At 45.6% G+C, this 23,157-nt stretch overlaps 1 protein-coding gene across 4 annotated transcripts in view; it reads right to left on the bottom strand.

Moving 5' to 3' along the window:
• The window catches only part of ZNF512 (zinc finger protein 512), a 99,258-nt gene that overhangs the window by 56,289 nt on the left and 19,812 nt on the right, over window positions 1–23,157 (bottom strand). For all 4 annotated transcript variants that reach the window (XM_030198576.1, XM_030198577.1, XM_030198579.1 and 1 more), the window contains exons 4-7: window positions 22,789–22,872; window positions 6,247–6,371; window positions 5,126–5,209; window positions 4,914–5,012 (exon numbers count right to left, since the gene is read on the bottom strand). In XM_030198576.1, coding sequence (XP_030054436.1) covers window positions 4,914–5,012; window positions 5,126–5,209; window positions 6,247–6,371; window positions 22,789–22,872 — 392 coding nt within the window. The remainder of the gene's footprint in view (window positions 1–4,913; window positions 5,013–5,125; window positions 5,210–6,246; window positions 6,372–22,788; window positions 22,873–23,157) is intronic.

Here is a 23,157-nt window from a genome sequence, read left to right as displayed (position 1 = left end):
TTGGACCAAATCGTCCACCAATACAGGGATTCGAGAAAACTCGTGGACAGGTGGATCACGTCTTCTAGATCCCCAGCAGCTTGGAACCACTGGGAAGCTAGGGTCCATTGAGCAGATCTCATGTGAAGGCGGGCCATGGGAGTCACATGAACTGTGGAGGCCATGTGGCCCAGCAATCTCAACATCTGCCGAGCTGTGATCTGCTGGGACGCTCGCACCCGCGAGACGAGGGACAACAAGTTGTTGGCTCTCGTCTCTGGGAGATAGGCGCGAGCCGTCCGAGAATCCAGCAGAGCTCCTATGAATTCGAGTCTCTGTGCTGGGAGAAGATGGGACTTTGGGTAATTTATCACAAACCCCAGTAGCTCCAGGAGGCGAATAGTCATCTGCATGGACTGCAGGGCTCCTGCCTCGGACGTGTTCTTCACCAGCCAATCGTCGAGATATGGGAAGACGTGCACCCCCAGCCTGCGAAGCGCTGCTGCTACTACAGCCAAGCACTTTGTGAACACCCTGGGCGCAGAGGCGAGCCCAAAGGGTAGCACACAGTACTGGAAGTGACGTGTGCCCAGCTGAAATCGCAGATACTGTCTGTGAGCTGGCAGTATCGGGATGTGTGTGTAGGCATCCTTCAAGTCCAGAGAGCATAGCCAATCGTTTTCCTGAATCATGGGAAGTAGGGTGCCCAGGGAAAGCATCCTGAACTTTTCTTTTACGAGATATTTGTTCAGGGCCCTTAGGTCTAGGATGGGACGCATCCCCCCTGTTTTCTTTTCTACAAGGAAGTACCTGGAATAGAATCCCAGCCCTTCTTGCCCGGATGGCACGGGCTCGACCGCATTGGCGCTGAGAAGGGCGGAGAGTTCCTCTGCAAGTACCTGCTTGTGCTGGAAGCTGTAAGACTGAGCTCCCGGTGGACAATTTGGAGGTTTTGAGGCCAAATTGAGGGTGTATCCTTGCCGGACTATTTGCAGAACCCACTGATCGGAGGTTATGAGAGGCCACCTTTGGTGAAAAGCTTTCAACCTCCCCCCGACCGGCAGGTCGCCCGGCACGGACACTTGGATGTCGGCTATGCTCTGCTGGAGCCAGTCAAAAGCTCGCCCCTTGCTTTTGCTAGGGAGCCGCGGGGCCTTGCTGAGACGCACGCTGCTGACGAGAGCGAGCGCGCTGGGGCTTAGCCTGGGCCGCAGGCTGTCGAGAAGGGGGATTGTACCTACGCTTGCCAGAAGAGTAGGGAACAGTCCTCCTTCCCCCAAAAAATCTTCTACCTGTAGAGGTAGAGGCTGAAGGCTGCCGGCGGGAGAACTTGTCGAATGCGGTGTCCCGCTGGTGGAGATGCTCTACCACCTGCTCGACCTTCTCTCCAAAAATATTGTCCGCACGGCAAGGCGAGTCCGCAATCCGCTGCTGGAGTCTATTCTCCAGGTCGGAGGCACGCAGCCATGAGAGCCTGCGCATCACCACACCTTGAGCAGCGGCCCTGGACGCAACATCAAAGGTGTCATACACCCCTCTGGCCAGGAATTTTCTGCACGCCTTCAGCTTCCTGACCACCTCCTGAAAAGGCTTGGCTTGCTCAGGGGGGAGCGCATCAACCAAGCCCGCCAACTGCCGCACATTGTTCCGCATGTGTATGCTCGTGTAGAGCTGGTAAGACTGGATTTTGGCCACGAGCATAGAGGAATGGTAGGCTTTCCTCCCAAAGGAGTCTAAGGTTCTAGAGTCTTTGCCCGGGGGCGCCGAAGCATGCTCCCTAGAACTCTTAGCCTTCTTTAGGGCCAGATCCACAACTCCAGAGTCGTGAAGCAACTGGGTGCGCATCAGCTCTGGGTCCCCATGGATCCGGTACTGGGACTCGATCTTCTTGGGAATGTGGGGATTACTTAATGGCTTGGTCCAGTTCGCAAGCAATGTCTTTTTCAGGACATGGTGCAAGGGAACAGTGGACGCTTCCTTAGGTGGAGAAGGATAGTCCAGGAGCTCAAACATTTCAGCCCTGGGCTCGTCCTCCACAACCACCGGGAAGGGGATGGCCGTAGACATCTCCCGGACAAAGGAAGCGAAAGACAGACTCTCAGGAGGAGAAAGCTGTCTTTCAGGGCAGGGAGTGGGATCAGAAGGAAGACCCTCAGACTCCTCGTCAGAGAAATATCTGGGGTCTTCCTCTTCCTCCCACGAGGCCTCACCCTCGGTGTCAGACACAAGTTCACGAACCTGTGTCTGCAACCTCGCCCGGCTCGACTCGGTGGAGCCACGTCCACGATGGGGGCGTCGAGAGGTAGACTCCCTCGCCCGCATCGGCGAAGCTCCCTCCGCCGACGTAGTCGGGGAGCCCTCCTGGGAGGTGGCCGCAGTCGGCACCGCACGCAGTACCGACGTCAGGGACCTCACCCCGGGCGATGGGCCAGCCGGCGCCACGCTCAACGGTACTGGAGGCGCAAGCACCGCCGGTACCGGAGGGGTAGGGCGCAACAGCTCTCCCAGAATCTCTGGGAGAACGGCCCGGAGGCTCTCGTTCAGAGCGGCTGCAGAGAAAGGCATGGAGGTCGATGCCGGCGTCGACGTCAGAACCTGTTCCGGGCGTGGAGGCTGTTCCGGGCTGTCCAGAGTGGAGCGCATCGACACCTCCTGAACAGAGGGTGAGCGGTCCTCTCGGTGCCGATGCCTGCTGGGTGCCGACTCCCTCGGCGACCCAGAGCTCTCGGTGCCGACGCGGGGAGGGGACCGGTGTCGATGTTTCTTCGACTTCTTCCGAAGCATGTCACCGGAGCTCCCCGGCACCGACGAGGAGGACGTAGAATCCAGCCGTCGCTTCCTCGGGGCCGAGGTCGAAGGAGGTCGATCTCGGGGGGGCTGTACCGCAGGAGCCCTCAGGGTAGGGGGAGACCCACCCGAAGGCTCACCGCCACCAGCAGGGGAATGGACAGCCCTCACCTGCACTCCTGACGATGCACCACCGTCCGACGACATCAGCAGACGAGGTCCCGGTACCACCGACGTCGATGCAGCTATCCGATGTCTCGGCGCCGATGCAGAGGGCCGATGCCTCGATGCACTCGATGCACTGGCGGCCGAGGATGAAGGTCTGGACGCTGACGACGTCGATGCACTCGATGACCCCGGTGTCGATGCCGACGAAGAGCCCGAGAACAAAACGTTCCACTGGGCCAATCTCGCTACCTGAGTCCGCCTTTGTAACAGGGAACACAGACTACAGTTCTGAGGACGGTGCTCGGCCCCCAGACAGTGAAGACACGACGAGTGCCTATCAGTGAGCGAGATTACCCGGGCGCACTGGGTGCACTTCTTGAAGCCGCTGGAAGGCTTCGATGTCATGGGCGGAAAAATCACGCCGGCGAAATCAAAATCCGAAATGACGAAAGTGAGCACCAAAACTTTAAGGGAGAAAAATCTCGACCGAGGCCGAAAAAAGGCCTACCCCGACGACGAAAGAAAACTTACCGGGGCAAAATCTGAAAAATACGGGTAGGGGCAAACGAAACCCGAGAGGGCTTCCGGAGCACTTCCCAAACAGTTTGAGGATTTTCCGAAGAAAAAACACGTCGAAAAATGGACACGCGAGGTCGACTTTCCGGGGCTCGACACGGCGAAAACACGACCGTACCGAGTGCGGACGAAAGAAGACTGGCCGGCTCGAGCCGGTTTCGGGCGGGAAGACGGCTGCGCATGCGCGGTGGACTTTGCTAGTGAAGATTCCGATTGGAGGGGCTGCCGTGGACGTCACCCATCAGTGAGAACAAGCAGCCTGCTTGTCCTCAGAGAATTATTATTATAATAATAATAAAAATTGAAACAACAACAACAAAAAAAAAAAAGAGAAATATTTTGTCAAGTTAAAATTACTCCGACAATTGAGACTTTATATATTTTGGGGGTGATTTGAAGGACGCGGTACAGGTAAAGATCATTTCTGGCCTGAACTACTATAATTCAGCATTGTCATGCAATGCCTAGTCACCCGCCTGGGGCTACACCGCGGCCACTTAGAGGGTCTATCCCCAGCACAGCTCAGATCCGCCTGCACCTGCTGCTTGTGCTCTACACTTGTACCCTCCTCCAACCGACTGGGTCTCAACTGCCTCTTGGAGAGTTACTAGGGCCACGCTCGCCAGTAGTTTACATCTGAAAAAAAAACTAATTAGTTAGTTCTTTTGAAGCCTAAAACCTTCAATCTTGAATAAGCCCTCTCCTCATGTGTCTTAATATTGAACCACACCATCTGGTGATCACCAGTACAAGGACTGGTACAGCCTGGAATCTGCCAATATATTAATAAGAAAGTTGATTGACAAGAATCTGCAAAAGCAAACTCCAAGGTGGGACATGGACTAGTCTACAGGAATGAAGACAAAGAAATTAAAAGGTGAGAACAAATGTCACCTCTCCTTGCATCCTGCTAGACCAGCTCAGACTGAAGGATGTAACCAAGCTTCAACATCCTGGGTGGGTGGGAAGATACCACCTTACCAAAAGTGCCATCCTTGAATTACAAGTTTGGCAGTCATGCTGGGTGGACATGGATAGCTCCACTCCACTAATCCTCCACTTTCTCCCCTGAAAACTATATTGCCAGTGCCTAGTAGGACTTCAGCAGTAAGTAAGCCAGGTTTGGGAATCGCTGCCTTATACTGATGTCACTACAAAGTTCATTTTCTCTGTCTCCATCTGCTGGTAAGGTAACAATCCATCAGTCTAGTAGGATTAAAAAGAATAAAGTTATAATTGCACAGGCTGCCTTTTGGCTATATGCAGGAGCCACCAATTCTAATAAATAGGGATAGATAATAGAAGGGAGAAGGAAGAAGGTGGAAAACAGTTGGGAGAGGTAGGTACACAGGAAGGCTATCTAGCCTAGAAAGGTTCCAAATTACAATAGTAGGGATTCTTACCTTCCTCATACACTTTAATCTTCCCATACACTTCAGCACCTTGCGTAGTCTTCCACGATCAGGCTGATTATTAAGATCATCTGTGTCTCCCTGAGCAAACTGTAAAAAAAAAAACAAAATAAAAAAAAAGTTCTGAACATATTATCCCATTGGCCAATCATGGAATATAACAGAGAATCTATTGCTTGAGTTAGCTGAGGAAGACTGCATACCAGGTTATGAAAGGCCATGAGGTGATACGTCATCCCAGCAGAAGATCTGAATTTCTTCCCACAATGCTGACAAGTGTATGCATCCTGTAAGAATAAACAGTGGCTATGTGAACAACAAAAATTCTCCCCCTCATCTGTACCAGAAAAAAAATTGATGTTAGCAGTTGTAGTAATGCAATGACGGAATACAGAGTTTTAGCTCCTTGAACAGCAATTATCAAATTAAGGGCCCTGTTTACTAAACCACGCTAGAGGCGTGTTAGCATTTTTAGCATACACTATGTAGGTGCCCACAATATTCCTATGGGCGCCTACACAGCGCGCTAATTTTGTGTGCACGCTAAAAATGATAGTGCACCTTAGTAAACAGGGCCCTTAGCAAGCCTCGGAATACTATTAATTATGTGGGTCATTCTCTGGTATCAGCTCCTCTTTCCCTTTCACTCAGTATGACAGAAAATCAGTAATCAATGGTGACCATAAAAAAGTCTGTCATCACAAACACTAAACCATAGAGGTGCAGTGTGCTATAAATTCAGTGAACAGCAAAGATCACCATTTCCAAAGTCCAACATTAAAAATAATGTGGGGCAGGAAGTGTGAATATAGAGGGGTCTACAGGACAAAAAGAAAAGCTGGAGAAGCAGTGAAAGCCCCAAAAGAAGCTGGAAGGACTCAAAAGCGGAGCCTGAGCAGGGGGAAGCAGAGGATGTGCTATGTACAATTTATCTGCTGCACAAAGCAGAGCCTGGCTTTCTGTGCTCTACATGTTAACTCCCAATCTACAGATTTCGTGCTGTATGTATGAAGGAAAGAGATGTGCAACTATGTATGTGCTCAGAAAGGAGCTCCTGCACATTTAAGAACTACCATTGGTATCTTTTATTGCTGTAAGGTATTGAAGCAGCGCTTTTGAGCTGGTCTGGACCCAAGTATCTAGCAGTGATGATTTTTCCATGGCATAACTGATCAGTCTGAAGGTACAATGATTGGGAAACACTGGCATGGATCACAGAATGAGATTTGGGAACCAACTTTTTTCTTTCCAAACACTAGCTTTTAAAACAGTTTCTACCCCTCTGCATTCACTTGATTGCAAATGGATTCCATTGCCTCCTTACCTCTCGGCAACTCTCCATGTGTTTCTTTAATCCTTCCACTGTCTTCCTTACTATTACAGAGCACTTTGGACAAGTGACTTGCCCATTGTGCAAGATCTCTAGGTACCACTTCTCTTCAATACTCCCTGGTTGAAACAAATATGTAAATAAAAGAGTTAGTAAAGATGTCACTAATATTGAGCAACAGCCACAGCCCAATTAATTCTATCAAACCTGGGCTCAAGAAATCTTTAATAAGCGAAGGAAACTCTTATAGCTAGTACTGTCTAACAGACCCAGAAGATACCCTGTCACTGAACTATCTACAGGTTACCTATTCCTCTTCTCCTAAAAGACGAGGTTGAGTATGAAAGTCCTAGAATATGATGCAAAGGATGAAGGATTCAAACATCTAAAATGTCATGACTGGTCTTGAACTTCAAAATACTAAAACTGCTTACATACTTTTTGTATTTTTCCTGAGCATTCTCTAAATTCCAGTTGTCAAGGGACCTATATCTAAGATACGGCGACCAGAGCTGCATGCTCAATATTCAAGGTATGGTCGCACCATGGAGTGAAAAAGGCATTATAATATTGTCTTATTTTCTCTCTTTTCCTAATAATTCCTAGCATTCTGTTTTTGTTTTTTGACTGCCACCACACATTGAGCAGATTTCTGCATATTGTCCACGACACCTAGATCTTTTTCTTGGGTGCTGACTCCTAGAGTGGAACCTAACATCAAATAACCATGATTTGGATTATTCTTCCCAACATGCATCACTTTGCACTTGTCCACATTAAATCTCATCTGCCATTTGGATGCCCACTCTTCCAACTTCCTAAGGTCTTCCTGCAATTTTTCATAATCCGCATGAATGGTTTTGTGTTGTCTGCAAATTTAATCACCTCACTCATCGCTCCCATTGCCAGACATTAATAAATGTTAAATAGCACTCCATTATTCACCCTCCTCCACTGAGAAAATTGGCCATTTAATCCTACTCTGTTTTCCATCCATCAACCAATTCTTAATCCACAACAGAACATGGCCTCCTATCCCATGGGTTTTTAATTTTCTCAGGAGTCTCTCAAGAGGGACTTTGTCAAACGCCTTCACACAATGTAGATACGCTACAACTGGCTCACCTTTATCCATGTGTTTATTCATACAAAGAATGAAGCAGGACTTCCCTTGGTTGAATCCATTTTGACTGTCCCATTAAACCATGTTTGTCTCTATATGTTCCGTGATTTTGTTCTTTATAAATAGCTTCCACTATTTTGCCCAGCACTGATATCAGGCTTACCTGTCTAATTTCCCAGATCATCCCTGGATCCCTTTTTAAAAATAGACATGACATTGGCCACCCTCCAATCTTCAGATACAACAGACAATTTTAATGAGAGGTTACAGATCACCAACAGCAGATCTACAATTTCATATTTGAGTTCTTTCAGTACTATGGAGCGCATACCATCTGGACTTTACTTTGTTGACTTGGCTCAGTATGTCTTCCGAGTTCACCAAGATTTATTTCAGGACTCTGCATTGTCACCCTTGATAATCATCTCTGGTATAGGTAGATCTCTTCTTTAGTAAAGACTGAAGCAAAGAATTCATTCAGCCTCTTTGCTATGGAACTGTTCTCCCCGAGAGCCCTTTTTATTCCTTGCGATCTAACAGTCCCACCGACTCCTTCACAGGCTTTCTGCTTCTGATATACCTGAAAAAATTACTACTATGAGTTTTTGCCTCCGAAGCAACTTTCTCTTCGTATTCTCTTTTGGCTTTCTTCATCAACGCTTTGCATCTAACTTGCCAGTGCTTATGTTGCTTCTTGTTTTCTTCATTCGGATCTTTTTTCCACATTCTGAAAGATGTTATTTTGGCTCTAATAGCATCTTTCACTTCTCCCTTTAAACCATGCTGGCTGTCGTTTGCTCTTCTTGACACCTTTATCAATATGTGGAATAAAACTGGTCTGGGCTTCCAAACTGGTATTTTTAAACATCCATACCCAATTTAAAGTCTCAAACTTTGCAGCCGAGCCTTTCAGGGTTTTTTTTAGCTGTTTTTCTCATTTTATGTTAATTAACCTTTCAAAAATTAAACACTGCAACAGTAGATTTCCTTAGTGACTACACTCCAGTTATTACTGATCACCGTTTCCTCTGGTACTAAGTCCCGCATTCCACTAAGGACTAGATCTACAATAGCTCCCCCTCTTGTCAGTTCCTGGAACAGTTGCTCCAAGAAGCCATCCATTTTTAAACCTAGGAATGTTACCTCCCTAGAACTCCCTGATGTGACATTTAACCAGTCAGTACTGGGGTAATTGAAATAGCCCATTATTATACTGTTGCCAAATTTGCTATCTTTTCTAATTTCTATTAACATACCTTCACCTGTTTAATAGTTCTGGTCTGACACCCTATTCGTATATTCTTTCCCTTCACACATGAAATTTCTATCCACAAGGAATCTACGCTGCTGCCTGTTTCATGCAGAATTTTTATTTTGTTTGACTCAATTCCCTCTTTGACATACAGTGCAATTCCCCCTCCAATTTGATCCACCCTATCACGGAGATACAATTTATACCCTGATAAATGTCCCATTGATTATCTTTCTTCCACCAGATCTCTGAGACATCTATTATATCTACTTCTTCATTTAGTGCAACATACTCCTATCTTATTTTTTAGGCTTATAGCTTTTGTATAAAAGCAGACACTTCAAAGTGTGATTTCTCCTTGCTTCTACAAGCTACTTGTTGCACCCTTATACCTGGGGGACATCGGACGCGTCCCAGCTGTCATCGTGGGGGTACTGGGTCCCTTGTGGCAGCGTGCTCTGGCTGGAGATCCTCACATGGCGTCTCTCCCGCGCATGCCTCCACTCTCACATTGATGGCACTACTCTGCTAGGCAACTCCTGACGGCAGCAGAGCATCCCTTCTTCTGCCATTGCCACGGTTCACTTGGGGCTTCGGCAACACTAACTGATGCTGTATCTGTGAGTTTGATGCTGCTTCCTTGACTTTCTTGTTCTGACCTGTGCTGACTTCTGATCACATTGTGCCTTGCCGCCTGTCCCAACCTGTGCCTTATTTCTGACCACTCTGTGCTTGCCACCTGTCCTGTGCCCCTATTGGAGGATCACGTCCTGCTGGCTGCCTGAACCCGGGGGCTCAACCTTCAGGGAACAGCAGTTGGCTTAGGTGAAGAACCCAGGGGCTTCGTTGGCCATCTTTTGATTGCTCTAGAAAAGAGCATAAGGGCTCACACCTTCCAGCTCCACGGTCAGACCCAACACTGCTTAGAGGTTGACAGGGATAATTTGCAACCGTAGCCAGGAGTGTTTAAGAGTAGAAGAGAGAATTCTTCCTCCTTTGTTGAAGCCTCTATTGGGATTAAATGTCCTTTAGAATCCATCAGTGACACCTCACTCCAAATCACGTGTTCCTCAGCAACTGTTGGCTCTCCCTCCTGTTATAATTTAAAAGCTGCTTTCTCTCCTTTTTACATGTTAGTGCCAGCAGCCTGGCGCCATCCCAGTTAAGGTGGAGTCCATCTTTTCGGAACAGGCTCCCCATTCCCCAGAATGTTGCCCAGTTCCTAACAAATCTAAATCCCTCTTCCCTGCACCACTGTCTCAGCCATGCGTTGATACTTTTGGAGCTCTGCCTCTTGGATCCTATGCATGGAATAGGGAGAACGTATGAAATGTTACCCTGGAGGTTTTGGATGTTAAGAGCCTAATTTGGCTTCCAGAACCTCCCTCCCACAGTTTCCTATGTCATTGGCACCCACATGTACCAAGACAGCCGGCTCCTCCCAAGCACCGTCTAAATCATCAGGAAATGGTTCTCACTTGTAATTCAATTCCAGTACACAAATCAGGCTACAAATGGGTAAATGGTTCACAAATACTATAGAATGCAACAACTAAAATAAATAAATAAATAATTTAAACAAAAATCAGCTCATTTTTCACATAACATGATGATACAGATCTAATACAGACTGGCTTTCACTTATCACAGAAGCCATGAAAATCCTCTTAGTTTCCACAATAAAGAAGACTCCTCTTAAACCTCTATGAACTTCAAATAGTTGTGGCTGAGTGGCCAAAATTAGAGGAAACTACTGACTCATAAGGCTGTATTTAAACAGTGATGCACAAATTGGTCCGCCTTCCTCCCCCCCCCCCCCCCCCCCCCCCTCCTCAGCCAGGTAGTTTTTTCAGGATAAGGAGTGAAGAAAAAAATAGATCTAATCCTTCTGCACCTTCTCCCATCCACCAATCATCATTTCTCATACCCCCTTCTGGCTGTCTTTGCTGAACCTGTATACTTTTATACTAGTTTGAGAACTGGCTTTTAATTGCATAAAGTATGTGCTTAGCCATGGTCCACCAAACTTCTGCCCCAGAACAGGTCTAGATCATGTACAAGTAAGCATGGTTCTTGTCACTGTGTGCTCTTGAATGCATGGTGTAATTTTATAAGAGGTTTTTTTTTATGTGCATATTCTGTCAAGCATGAAAAAGGCTGCTAAAAAATGTCCCTTGAACAGATAATTCTATCACAAGTATAAATGACCAGAATATTTTTGTTACATTTGTACCCCGCACTTTCCCACTCATGGCAGGCTCAATGCGGCTTACATGGGGCAATGGAGGATTAAGTGACTTGCCCAGAGTCACAAGGAGCTGCCTGTGCCTGAAGTGGGAATCAAATTCAGTTCCTCAGTTCCCCAGGACCAAAGTCCAGCACCCTAACCACTAGGCCACTCCTCCACATACATGTGTAACTGGCAATATTCCACTACACGTGTCTCAAAATGCCTAGCCATCCACTTGGTGCTACCCTGCGGCCACTTAGAGGGTCTAGCCCCAGCACAGCTCAGGTCCGCCTGCACCTGCCACTTGTGCTCTACACTAGTACCCTCCTCCCACTGACTGGGTCCCAACCACCTCTGGGCGAGTCTACCACTCTCAAATTATCCCCAGTGATTCCTAGGTTACTGGGGCCACATTCTCAGTGGTCCCGCAGTTCCTAGAAAGCAACCCCAGACCCAACACACAAACCACCAGGATTCTTAGTCAGTCCAGACAAGCAGAGGTAATAAACTAAAAATGTTTATTGTCATGAAAAATTAGAACAATGAACAGAAAAGGTGCAATCAGCAAAACAGTAACAGATAACTGAAATATGGATCAATTATAACACTATCTAAACAGTATCTGGGGAGTTCAGGACATATAGCTGCTCACAGGTTATCAAATATAACTCACAGTGTCTAACAGCAAAAAGATCTCTCTCTCTCTCTCTCTCTTTTCCCTGGCTACGAGTGGAAAAAAAGCCAGAACATTCTAGCTGAATTCGAGCTCCTGTGCCAATCAGAGCCCAGAACAGCAAATTTTAAAAGAAGCTGGCCACATCACTGCAGGTTAACTTCTTCTCTGTGTGCTAACTAAAGAAGGAACAGTCTTTTCTCTATAACAGCTTTAAACAAAACATGCACCACCTACTGGCCAGACTAGAGAAATATATGTCAAGAAATAATACTGTTTATAGGGTTAAAACCCACCATTGTCACATCTCCCGTCTCAAGAGAGAGACCCCGGACTGCGGCCTCTACAGACCGCTGGCCGGATCTCGACAGTCCAATGTCAGAGCGGTTCTGCCTCTTCCTTTCTGGACAGACCATCAGCATTGCCATATTTATTGTCCTTCCAGTGCTTATAACAGAAGCTTTCAACACACTCAGTACATGCTCATGATTTTAATCCTGTATGCTTCATTTTGTGAATAATGAGGAATATCTTCTGACAGATGCTTATACCATGCTCAGCACATGTAAATGGTTTTACTCCAATGTTGATTCTCTGGTGCTTTGCTAGCTGTGATTTATGAATAAAGCGTTTTCTACATTCAGTGCATGTAAACGGTTTTATCCCTGAAGGGATTTTATGCAGCCCTGACAATAATTTCTGGCAACTGAAACTTTTCCTGAAATTGGTCTCTTTCCTGGGTAAAATTTTGTATTTCTTGTGGAACTTTCTTCTTGGTTGAAGCTACTGTCATAACCAGGACATAAAGATATTCGCTCATCAGTGTTTTTCTGATATTCTGTAACGTTTGCTTTACTGATACAGCTTTTCCCATATTTTATACTTGTACATGTTCCAGTTTCTTATTATTTTTCAGGTGCTGCATTAGCTCTTTCTTCATACTCAAATCTTTCTCATACTTGAGCATGTAAAATGTGTCTCTTTCATACATGTTTCCTGTTGTCCTTGTAGCTATCCCTTTTGACTGAAGGCTTTTCCACAGTCTATACATTTAGATGTCTATCTTCAGTGTCAGATTCCTCTGGTAATGTCTCTGCTAGAAGGTCAGGTATTGGCTCAATATCCTGACACTTCTGGTAGGCTACACACAGCTAGTACCATGGCTGTGCGATTTGCATACGCCTTTAACATATTTATATGAAAGGTACACTGATTTCTGTCTTGAAAGTCCACAGATATAACAGTTTGCATCATTCAGGCGCCTTATGACCTTTTAAGGTCCCGCCCAGTTAGCCTGAAGTTCATTCTGACGGAGTGGGACTAAAACAAGTACCTGCTGGCCCTCATAAAACTCTTATTTCGGGCCTTATGATCATACCAGTTCTTTTGCTTAATTTGGCCTGCCTTTAAGTTATCTCTGACAAAGCCCACAAGGTCTTCTAATCTCTGCCACATATTAACTACATATTCAATTACAGGGGTGTCAGAGCTTTCAACTTTCCCCACCCAACGTTCGCTTATTAGGTCAAGGGGCCCTCTCACCCTCCGGTCATAAAGCAGCTCAAATGGGGAGGACCCAGTAGACTCCTGGGGTACTTCTCTGCATGCAAACAGTAGGTATGGCAAGTACTTTCCCCAGTCTCGGCATCCTGTCTATATGAAAGTCTTTAACATATGCTTTAATGTCCCAATAAAGCTCTCCACCAACCCAACAGTTTCAGAGTGATATGAGGTAGTATGTACTGATTCATGCCACAGTGTGTCCACAGATTCTGGATCAGCTCAAACTGTGTCCCTTGATCTGAGAGCATATCTCGTGGATATCCTACCTGGGAAACAATTTCTAGCAAGGCAGTGGCAATTCTCTCTGTTTCTATGGAGGATAAGGCTTCCGCTTCAGAATATCTGATAGCAAAGTCCACCACTGTCAATATATATCTTTTCCCAGTCTGGCTAGGGACAGCTAAAGGCCCCACTATATCCACAGCTATTCTCTCAAAGAGCTCACTGACAATGGGTAAAGGTTTCAGGGGAGTTCAGGAGAGATCCTGGGTCTTACCAACTGGCACACATCACAGGTTCAACAATAGTCAGCTACGGCTCAAGATACTCCCGGCCAATAAATGTTCTGTGTCAATCTAGTATGTATGCGGGTCACCTCCTGATGTCCTGCTAGTGTAATATCATGTACAACCTGTAGGGGTTGTTATGCCCCAGGAACTATAAGCTGCTTGACTGCTGTCCATGGCTTATTAGGATCAACAGGATCAGTCTCTCTGTGCAACAAGTCCCCTTTCCATAGGCTATGATATTTACAAGTCTCACTGCTTGGTTGACCAGCTTTCTGCCTCAGGGCTTCCAGGTCAGGGTCAGAGCACTGTGCTTCCTTAAAAGAATGTCTCTGTCCTATATCAGTATCCATATCTGGAAAGGTCTCTGCAGGTGACTCTGACAAATCAGTGTCAACAATATGACCAATAAGAGGGGCATAATTGAACGGGGACATCCATCTCTAAGGACGTTCCGGCGAAGGGACGGGGAAACAAGTATTATCGAAACAAGATGGACGTCCATCTTTCATTTTGAAAATACGGTCAGGGACGCCCAAATCTCAACATTTAGGTCAACCTTAGAGATGGTCATCCTTGGTTTTTGGCCATAAAGGAAACCGAGGATGCTCATCTCAAAAATGACCAAATTCAAGCCCTTTGGTCGTGGGAGGAGCCAGCATTCGTAGTGGACACCAACCAGGCACCCTAGGGGGCATTGCAGTGGACTTCACAAATTGCTCCCAGGTGCATAGCTCCCTTACCTTGGGTGCTGATTCCCCCAACCCCCCCCCCCCCCCACACACACACACAACTGTACACCACTACCATAGCCCTTAAGGCACCTACATGTGGGTACAGTGGGTTTCAGGTGGGTTTTGGAGGGCTCACATTTACCACCACAGGGGGGGGGGGGGGTGGGCCTGGGTCCGCCTGCCTGAAGTGCATTGTACCCACTAAAAACTGCTCCAGGGACCTGCATACAGCTGTCATGTTTTTTAAATTTTTTTTAGGGTGGGAGGGGGTTGGTGACCACTGGGGGAGTAAGGGGAGGTCATCCCCGATTCCCTCCGGTGGTCATCTGGTCAGTTCGGGCACCTTTTCGAGGCTTGGTCGTGAAAAAAAAGGGACCAAGTCGACCAAATGCTCGTGAGGGACACCCTTCTTTTTTTCATTATCGGCCGAGGACGGCCATCTCTTAACCACGCCCCCGTCCCACCTTCGGTACACTGCCGACACGCCCCTGTGAACTTTGGTCGTCCCTGCGACGGAAAGCAGTTGAGGACGGAAAAAAAGATCGGCTTTCGATTATGCCGATTTGGGCAACCTCGGGAAAAGGACGCCCATCTCCCGGTTTGTGTCGGAAGATGGACGTCCTTCCCTTTCGAAAATAAGCTAGTAAGTGTATCAGTTAGGTCATGCTGCTCCATACTCACGGCCCCGGTCACCCGGGCTGCCCTTAGATCCTGGCTGCTGTGGATAAAGACAGCTTTTCTTTACCAACCAGGGACAGTTAGCCATAAAGATGTCAGCCAACTCAGCTGCCTTCCCTGGAGTACAGGGCTGGTGATCTTGAATATGTTCCCTCACCTCTGGACGACAACGCTGAAGAAACTGCTCCAGGACTATCAGGTTTTGGAAGCCCTCCAGGGTCTTAACCCCAGCTCCATTGAGCCACCACTGGTGCTGGTATCTTAGCTATATCACAAGCTCATTGTATTATCTAACTCTGGAACTTTAATCTATAGCTCTCTGGGGTTCCTTTTTTCTCACTGCACCTCACGCCTGGAATAGACTTCCCGAGCTTGTACATCTAGCCCCGTCCTTGGTTGTTTTCAAATCCAGGCTAAAAGCCCACCTCTTTGACACTGCATTCGACTCCTAACCACTACTCACTTGCCCTGTACCTTTTATCCCTTACCTCTTAGTTGTTCTGTCTGAACTATTTAGATTGTGAGCTCTGTATGATGTACAGCGCTGCATATGCCTTGTAGCGCTATAGAAGTGATAAGTAGTAGTAGTGGCATAATGGTTAACAAAGCTTTGTGCACTTCCTCGAGCTAGGAGCACATCTCCATGGACAGACCTTGGAATGCCACAAGTGCTCTACCAGTGAGCTTTCCTCCAGGATAATGCGCCCAGTCTTTCTGAGGCAGCAATTTTTTCAAAGGCAGTTAGATATCCATCTATGTCACCTTTGGTATCAACAAACTGAGCAAACAAGTTGGGCCTGATCCCGGCTGTGGATCCTGCATCAGACCTCGACACAGGGATTGGGCTGTAGCCCTGGATACGAGTCATCTCAAACTTCATTTTCTGCAGCTGGAATTCACACTCCTCACGTCACAGCTGGTATAGCAACTGTCGATCTACCATGTAGGTCTGCCAGATCTCACAGGCCTCTGCCCATAAGGAGTCTGCTCTCCCCACAGGAGAACTCTGAGCAGGCCGGTCCTGCAGCTCCTCTCCGCTGAGGTCATCTGGTCGCTCCTGTGTTAGGTCAGGCATAGCCGGTGTCTGAGGTCTGCTACCAGTCGCTATCAGAGCACTGCTATTCTCCTAAAACGACCAAAAAAAACAAAAACAACAGAAAAGGGACCCTGATACTGCTGTACTCATTCACTGTGCTCTATGTCTGGAGGTTGCAGGTAAAAAAAAAAAAAAAAAAAAAAAGCTCTGAACCACTCGGTGGTTGGTGACCCTCACTCATGCACTGAGTCTGTCAATCCCAGCACACTGCCACCAAAAAAGAAAGACTGGGGTCCATCATGAAGCGCAGCCACCCACTTGGGGCTACCCCATGGCCACTTAAGAGAGTCTATCCCCAGCATAGCTGCTTGTGCTCCACACTAGCACCCTCCTCCCAACGACTGGGTCCCAACCGCCTCTGGGTGAGTCTCCCACTCTCAAATTATCCTCAGTGATTCCTAGGTTACTGAGGCCACACTTTCAGTGGTCCCACAGTTCCACTCACAGACCTAACACACAAACCGTCAGGATTCTTAGTCAGTCCAGACAAGCAGAGGCAATAAACTAAAAGTTTATTGTCATGAAAAATTAGAACAATGAACAGAAAAGATGTAATCAGCAAAATAACAACAGGTAACTGAAATATGGATCAATTATAACACTACCTAAACATTTGTTTACTTTCTAAATAGTACCTGGGGAGTTCAGCACAAATAGCTGCTCACAGGATAACAATTATAACTGTTCACAGGGCCTAATAAGTACATAAGTAGTGCCATACTGGGAAAGACCAAAGGTCCATCTAGCCCAGCATCCTGTCACCGACAGTGGCCAATCCAGGTCAAGGGCACCTGGCACGCTCCCCAAACGTAAAAACATTCCAGACAAGTTATACCTAAAAATGCGGAATTTTTCCAAGTCCATTTAATAGCGGTCTATGGACTTGTCCTTTAGGAATCTATCTAACCCCTTTTTAAACTCCGTCAAGCTAACCGCCCGTACCACGTTCTCCGGCAACGAATTCCAGAGTCTAATTACACGTTGGGTGAAGAAAAATTTTCTCCGATTAGTTTTAAATTTACCACACTGTAGCTTCAACTCATGCCCTCTAGTCCTATTATTTTTGGATAGCGTGAACAGTCGCTTCACATCCACCCGATCCATTCCACTCATTATTTTATACACTTCTATCATATCTCCCCTCAGCCGTCTCTTCTCCAAGCTGAAAAGCCCTAGCCTTCTCAGCCTCTCTTCATAGGAAAGTCGTCCCATCCCCACTATCATTTTCGTCGCCCTTCGCTGTACCTTTTCCAATTCTACTATATCTTTTTTGAGATACGGAGACCAGTACTGAACACAATACTCCAGGTGCGGTCGCACCATGGAGCGATACAACGGCATTATAACATCCGCACACCTGGACTCCATACCCTTCCTAATAACACCCAACATTCTATTTGCTTTCCTAGCCGCAGCAGCACACTGAGCAGAAGGTTTCAGCGTATCATCGACGACGACACCCAGATCCCTTTCTTGATCCGTAACTCCTAACGCGGAACCTTGCAAGACGTAGCTATAATTTGGGTTCCTCTTACCCACATGCATCACTTTGCACTTGTCAACATTGAACTTCATCTGCCACTTGCACGCCCATTCTCCCAGTCTCGCAAGGTCCTCCTGTAATCGTTCACATTCCTCCTGCGACTTGACGACCCTGAATAATTTTGTGTCATCGGCGAATTTAATTACCTCACTAGTTATTCCCATCTCTAGGTCATTTATAAATACATTAAAAAGCAACGGACCCAGCACAGACCCCTGCGGGACCCCACTAACTACCCTCCTCCACTGAGAATACTGGCCACGCAATCCTACTCTCTGCTTCCTATCTTTCAACCAGTTCTTAATCCATAATAATACCCTACCTCCAATTCCATGACTCTGCAATTTCTTCAGGAGTCTTTCGTGCGGCACTTTGTCAAACGCCTTCTGAAAATCCAGATATACAATATCAACCGGCTCCCCATTGTCCACATGTTTGCTTACCCCCTCAAAAAAATGCATTAGATTGGTGAGGCAAGACTTCCCTTCACTAAATCCGTGCTGACTTTGTCTCATCAGTCCATGTTTTTGTATATGCTCTGCAATTTTATTCTTAATAATAGCCTCCACCATCTTGCCCGGCACCGACGTCAGACTCACCGGTCTATAATTTCCCGGATCTCCTCTGGAACCCTTCTTAAAAATCGGAGTAACATTGGCTACCCTCCAGTCTTCCGGTACTACACTCGATTTTAGGGACAGATTGCATATTTCTAACAGTAGCTCCGCAAGTTCATTTTTTAGTTCTATTAATACTCTGGGATGAATACCATCAGGTCCCGGTGATTTACTACTCTTCAGCTTGCTGAACTGACCCATTACATCCTCCAAGGTTACAGAGAATTTGTTTAGTTTCTCCGACTCCCCCGCTTCAAATATTCTTTCCGGCACCGGTGTCCCCCCCAAATCCTCCTCGGTGAAGACCGAAGCAAAGAATTCATTTAATTTCTCCGCTACGGCTTTGTCCTCCTTGATCGCCCCTTTAACACCATTTTCGTCCAGCGGCCCAACCGACTCTTTGGCCGGTTTCCTGCTTTTAATGTATCTAAAAAAATTTTTACTATGTATTTTTGCTTCCAACGCCAATTTCTTCTCAAAGTCCTTTTTTGCCCTCCTTATCTCCGCTTTGCATTTGGCTTGGCATTCCTTATGATCTATCCTGTTACTTTCAGTTGGTTCTCTTCTCCACTTTCTGAAGGATTGTTTTTTGGCTCTAATGATTTCCTTTATCTTACTGTTTAGCCACGCCGGCTGACGTTTAGTCTTTTTTCCCTTTTTTCTAATACGTGGAATATATTTGTCCTGAACCTCCAGGATGGTGTTTTTAAACAGCATCCACGCCTGATGCAAGTTTTTTTACTCTGCGAGCTGCTCCTTTCAGTCTTTTTTTCACCATTTTTCTCATTTTGTCGTAATCACCTTTTCTATAGTTAAACGCTAGCGTACTTGATTTCCTCGTTTCACTTCCTTCAATGCCAATGTCAAAACCGATCATATTATGATCACTGTTATCAAGCGGCCCTCGTATCGTTACCCCCTGCACTAGATCATGAGCACCACTAAGGACTAAGTCTAGTATTTTTCCTTCTCTTGTCGGCTCCTGAACTAGCTGTTCCATGAAGCTGTCCTTGATTTCATCAAGAAATCTTATGTCCCTTGCGTGTACAGATGTTACATTAACCCAGTCTATATGCGGGTAATTGAAATCCCCCATTATTATTGTGTTGCCCAGTTTGTTTGCGTCCCTGATTTCCTTTAACATTTCCGCATCCGTCTGTTCGTCCTGGCCAGGCGGACGGTAGTACACTCCTATCACTATCCTTTTCCCCTTTGCACATGGAATTTCAATCCACAGTGATTCCAAGGAGTGTTTTGTTTCCTGCAGAATTTTCAATCTATTTGATTCAAGGCTCTCGTTAATATACAATGCTACCCCTCCACCAATCCGATTCACCCTATCACTACGATATAATTTGTACCCCGGTATGACAGTGTCCCACTGGTTATCCTCCTTCCACCAGGTCTCAGAGATGCCTATTATATCTGATTTTTCATTTAGTGCAATATATTCCAACTCCCCCATCTTATTTCTTAGGCTCCTGGCATTCGCATATAGACATTTCAAACTATGTTTGTTGTTCCCAAGTACATCATGCTTAGTACTTGACAGTATTAATTGGCAATCTTTTGTCTGATTTTTATTGTTATTTAAAGATACCCGATCTACTACAATCTCTTTTGCAACCTCACTATCAGGATACTCTATCTTCCCTGTTATGGTGATATCTTTGAAAGATACCTTATCCCGAACCATGCTCTTTTGAGCGACTGTCGGCCTTCCCCCCATTTCTAGTTTAAAAGCTGCTCTATCTCCTTCTTAAACGCCGATGCCAGAGATCTTTTTCACTCTTCTCCCTAGCTAAGACTGGAGAAAAATCCAGTACAATCTAGCTGAATTTGAGCTCCTAGGCCAATCAGAGCCCAGAACAGCAAATTTTAAAAGTAGCTGGCCACATCGCTGCAGGTTAACTTCTCTGTGTGCTAACTAAAGAAGGAACAGTCTTTTCTCTGTAACAGCTTTAAACTAGAGAGCTGCACGTGAACGTGGATAGGGGAATCCCTTGGGTACCACGAGGATCCCCTCCAGGTCCACGGAGATCCTATGGGGATGAACCCACAGAATGATAAAACAAACCAAGCTTTACTTTTCCTCCCCATATATACCTCCGATTACCCTAGTGGTCTAAGTAGCTTGCTTCGGGGCAGGAAAGATCCTCACTCTTTCCTGCCCGCTGCCACTGAAACTCTCCCTGTTGCTGCTTGTTGTTTTAAATGGCTGCCAAGACTTTAAGAGGCGGCTTCATGAGACTTCAGTGGAAATCTTGCAAGACTGCCACTTGAAGTCTTGGTAGCCACCTTAAACAAGTGGCGAAGATCAGCGGTAGCGGGCAGGAAAGAGTGGGGATCTTTCCTGCCCCTAAGCAAGCTACTAGACCACCAGGGTGACGAGGTATGTGCGGAGAGGGCACCCAGGGGAGGAGACGTGGATGGATGTTGTATGTGGGAGGGAGTTGAAGCCAATTGGACCAATCTCTGTTTCCCCTTCCTAACGCAGCAGTCATCGCTATACACTCAAAACAAAAGCAAACAAACCTATGAGCTGCTGAATCCACATTGTTGTTGTTTATTATTGGCAGCATTTTTATTTATTCTCATTTATATTTTCAAACATGCCCGCTTGTGCAGCATACAGATGTACACAGAGGCCGTATAATAATGGAATAACTTTTCACAGGTAGAGTAGTATTTTGTTATAAATCATAATCAGTGTGTCATTTGGAGGAGCTGGTTATAGGGGCACCCTAGCACTGTCATATTCGTGCAGATATTTTTTTCTCCTGATAATGAGTCACTAAAACAGACATCATGTTATAAGAATCAGGTGCTCAACATTCAGAGTTTCTATTTATTTATTTATGACATTTACATCCCACATTAAACATGAATTAGCTTGAAATTGGAAGCATTTAAAATCTTTTTTTTTCCATGTGCCTACATCAAAAGAATAAAGATGGCATGTGGGTATTTCCTCCTTTTTTTTTTTTTTTTTTTTTTTTTTTTACTTATTTGACAGCTTTTGAATTTATTCGAAAGCTTCCCACGAATAAATATAAATATCATGAAATAAAAACAGAACACTTAAAACAGCTTCAAAAATTACTGCTGGTGGAAACGGCACTACTAAAGTCTGTATTTTGTGCTCATTTTATTACACTGTTCTGTACAATAAAGTAATATGGCCAAATTTCAGTAAGGATATCCTATTTACTGATGAATTCATCTTAACTGTTGTAATCTCCCTTGGGAAGCCTGGTGTTATAAAGATTGGAAGTAAAATTAAACTCTTTTCATTGGGGTGCATGGAATCACATCTTTACCTCATCTCTTTTGTGATTATTCTGTTTTGAGCATGTTTCAGGGACAAGTGGTTTTCATAAGTTAAAATAATGAAATAAATATTTCATGCAGATCTCTTTCTTGGGAGGGGGGGGGCAAGGTGACTGCGGTGAGGCAAGGACTAGGTGGGTCAGGGGCTGGGATGGAGGAGATTACTTGTGGCAGGGACAGGTTAAATCCACTGGCGTACCTTAGTAAAAGGACCTCTAAGTGTCTACTCTTGTATGCATGTATACCCCGGATAATAAAGAGCCTACTTGAGCACATTGCTCAAGTCCCTAATAAAATTATCCTCAATGTGAGCTAAAACTAGAATCAATATGTCAATTAAAGGGAGTGTGTATTTAATCACCTCAAAAATAGGTCAAAGGTAAGGAGAACATCTTCAGCTGAGGTTAAGAAGAACATAGATTACCATACAAATATCCAGCCCTCATTCTTCATTCAGAACGCACAAGTCTCAGGCACATTCAGCAGTCACCATGTGCAAGAACTAGTTATTTAACAGGGAACCTATGTGAAAAGTCCAAAAATAAGCCTATTTTATTAAGGCTCCCAAAGTTGATATGTGCCTTTATAAAACAGGCACCCGGAATCAGTCCCAGTAACACACAAATTCTCTTACATAGATTTAGCCTTGCTCCAAAGAAGATATAACTGTGTGTGTGCATGCAAATGTATTCTATAAAATGTGTATACACATTGCAACTCTGTCCAAAGAACACCCCTGGGAATGCCTATGCATTGGCCACATAACGTTTTTAGTGCAGTTTTTTTTTTTTTAAAGATACACCCACATGCAATTTTATAATAACCATTCTCTAAGTGTAAAACAAGCTTTATATAAGAGAAAGGTTTTATAAATTACTCCCATGGAGCATAAGTCACATGATCCCATATTGCCAAGGGAAAGTGTTTTCCATTCAACTAACTCTAGAAAAGCAATACATTCTGAGTTGGATGGTCCATGAATAGGTCCTCTAAACCACTCCACAAAAGGAAAAAAAAAAAAAAAAACACACACACACACACACACACAGAAATAAACTCCAGTCTAACATATTATGTTTTGCCATAGTTAGAAAGTTTCATCATGCACCTGCCCATGAAAAGTGCCATAACTAATAAAGACATCACCCTCCCTTCAATACCACAACTACCACTGCTGCATTCACCCCCTACCTGCAGGATATGAAGGAGGCTCTTTTGGAACATAACTCCCTTTGCGTTTTGGGCTCTTCTTAGTACTGGCACGCTTTTTCCAACCTATTAAAGCAGAAAACATCAGCAAGTATTAAGAACCTAAGACACATTATGCTGAGAACAACTAAATGTCTACCAAGCCCAGAATCCTGTTTCTAACAATAGCAAGCCTGGGTCGGAAAAAGCCAGCAGACACTTCCTATCACTCACTTCCAGAAGTAGGAAGCAGAGATATCCAAGTGTTTTTGGCTAATAATTATTTAGAACTGTTCTCTAGAAAAAAAAATTCTTACCCAAAACTTTTTTTGGTCAACTCAGCTACACTACAAGCCTTAATCACACTCTCTG

This window comes from Microcaecilia unicolor, chromosome 3, assembly GCF_901765095.1.
Source record: "Microcaecilia unicolor chromosome 3, aMicUni1.1, whole genome shotgun sequence".
NCBI classification, from domain to species: Eukaryota; Metazoa; Chordata; class Amphibia; order Gymnophiona; family Siphonopidae; genus Microcaecilia; species Microcaecilia unicolor.
Note: the sequence above shows the minus strand (reverse complement) of the source record. Positions and strands in the feature narration are given on the sequence as shown.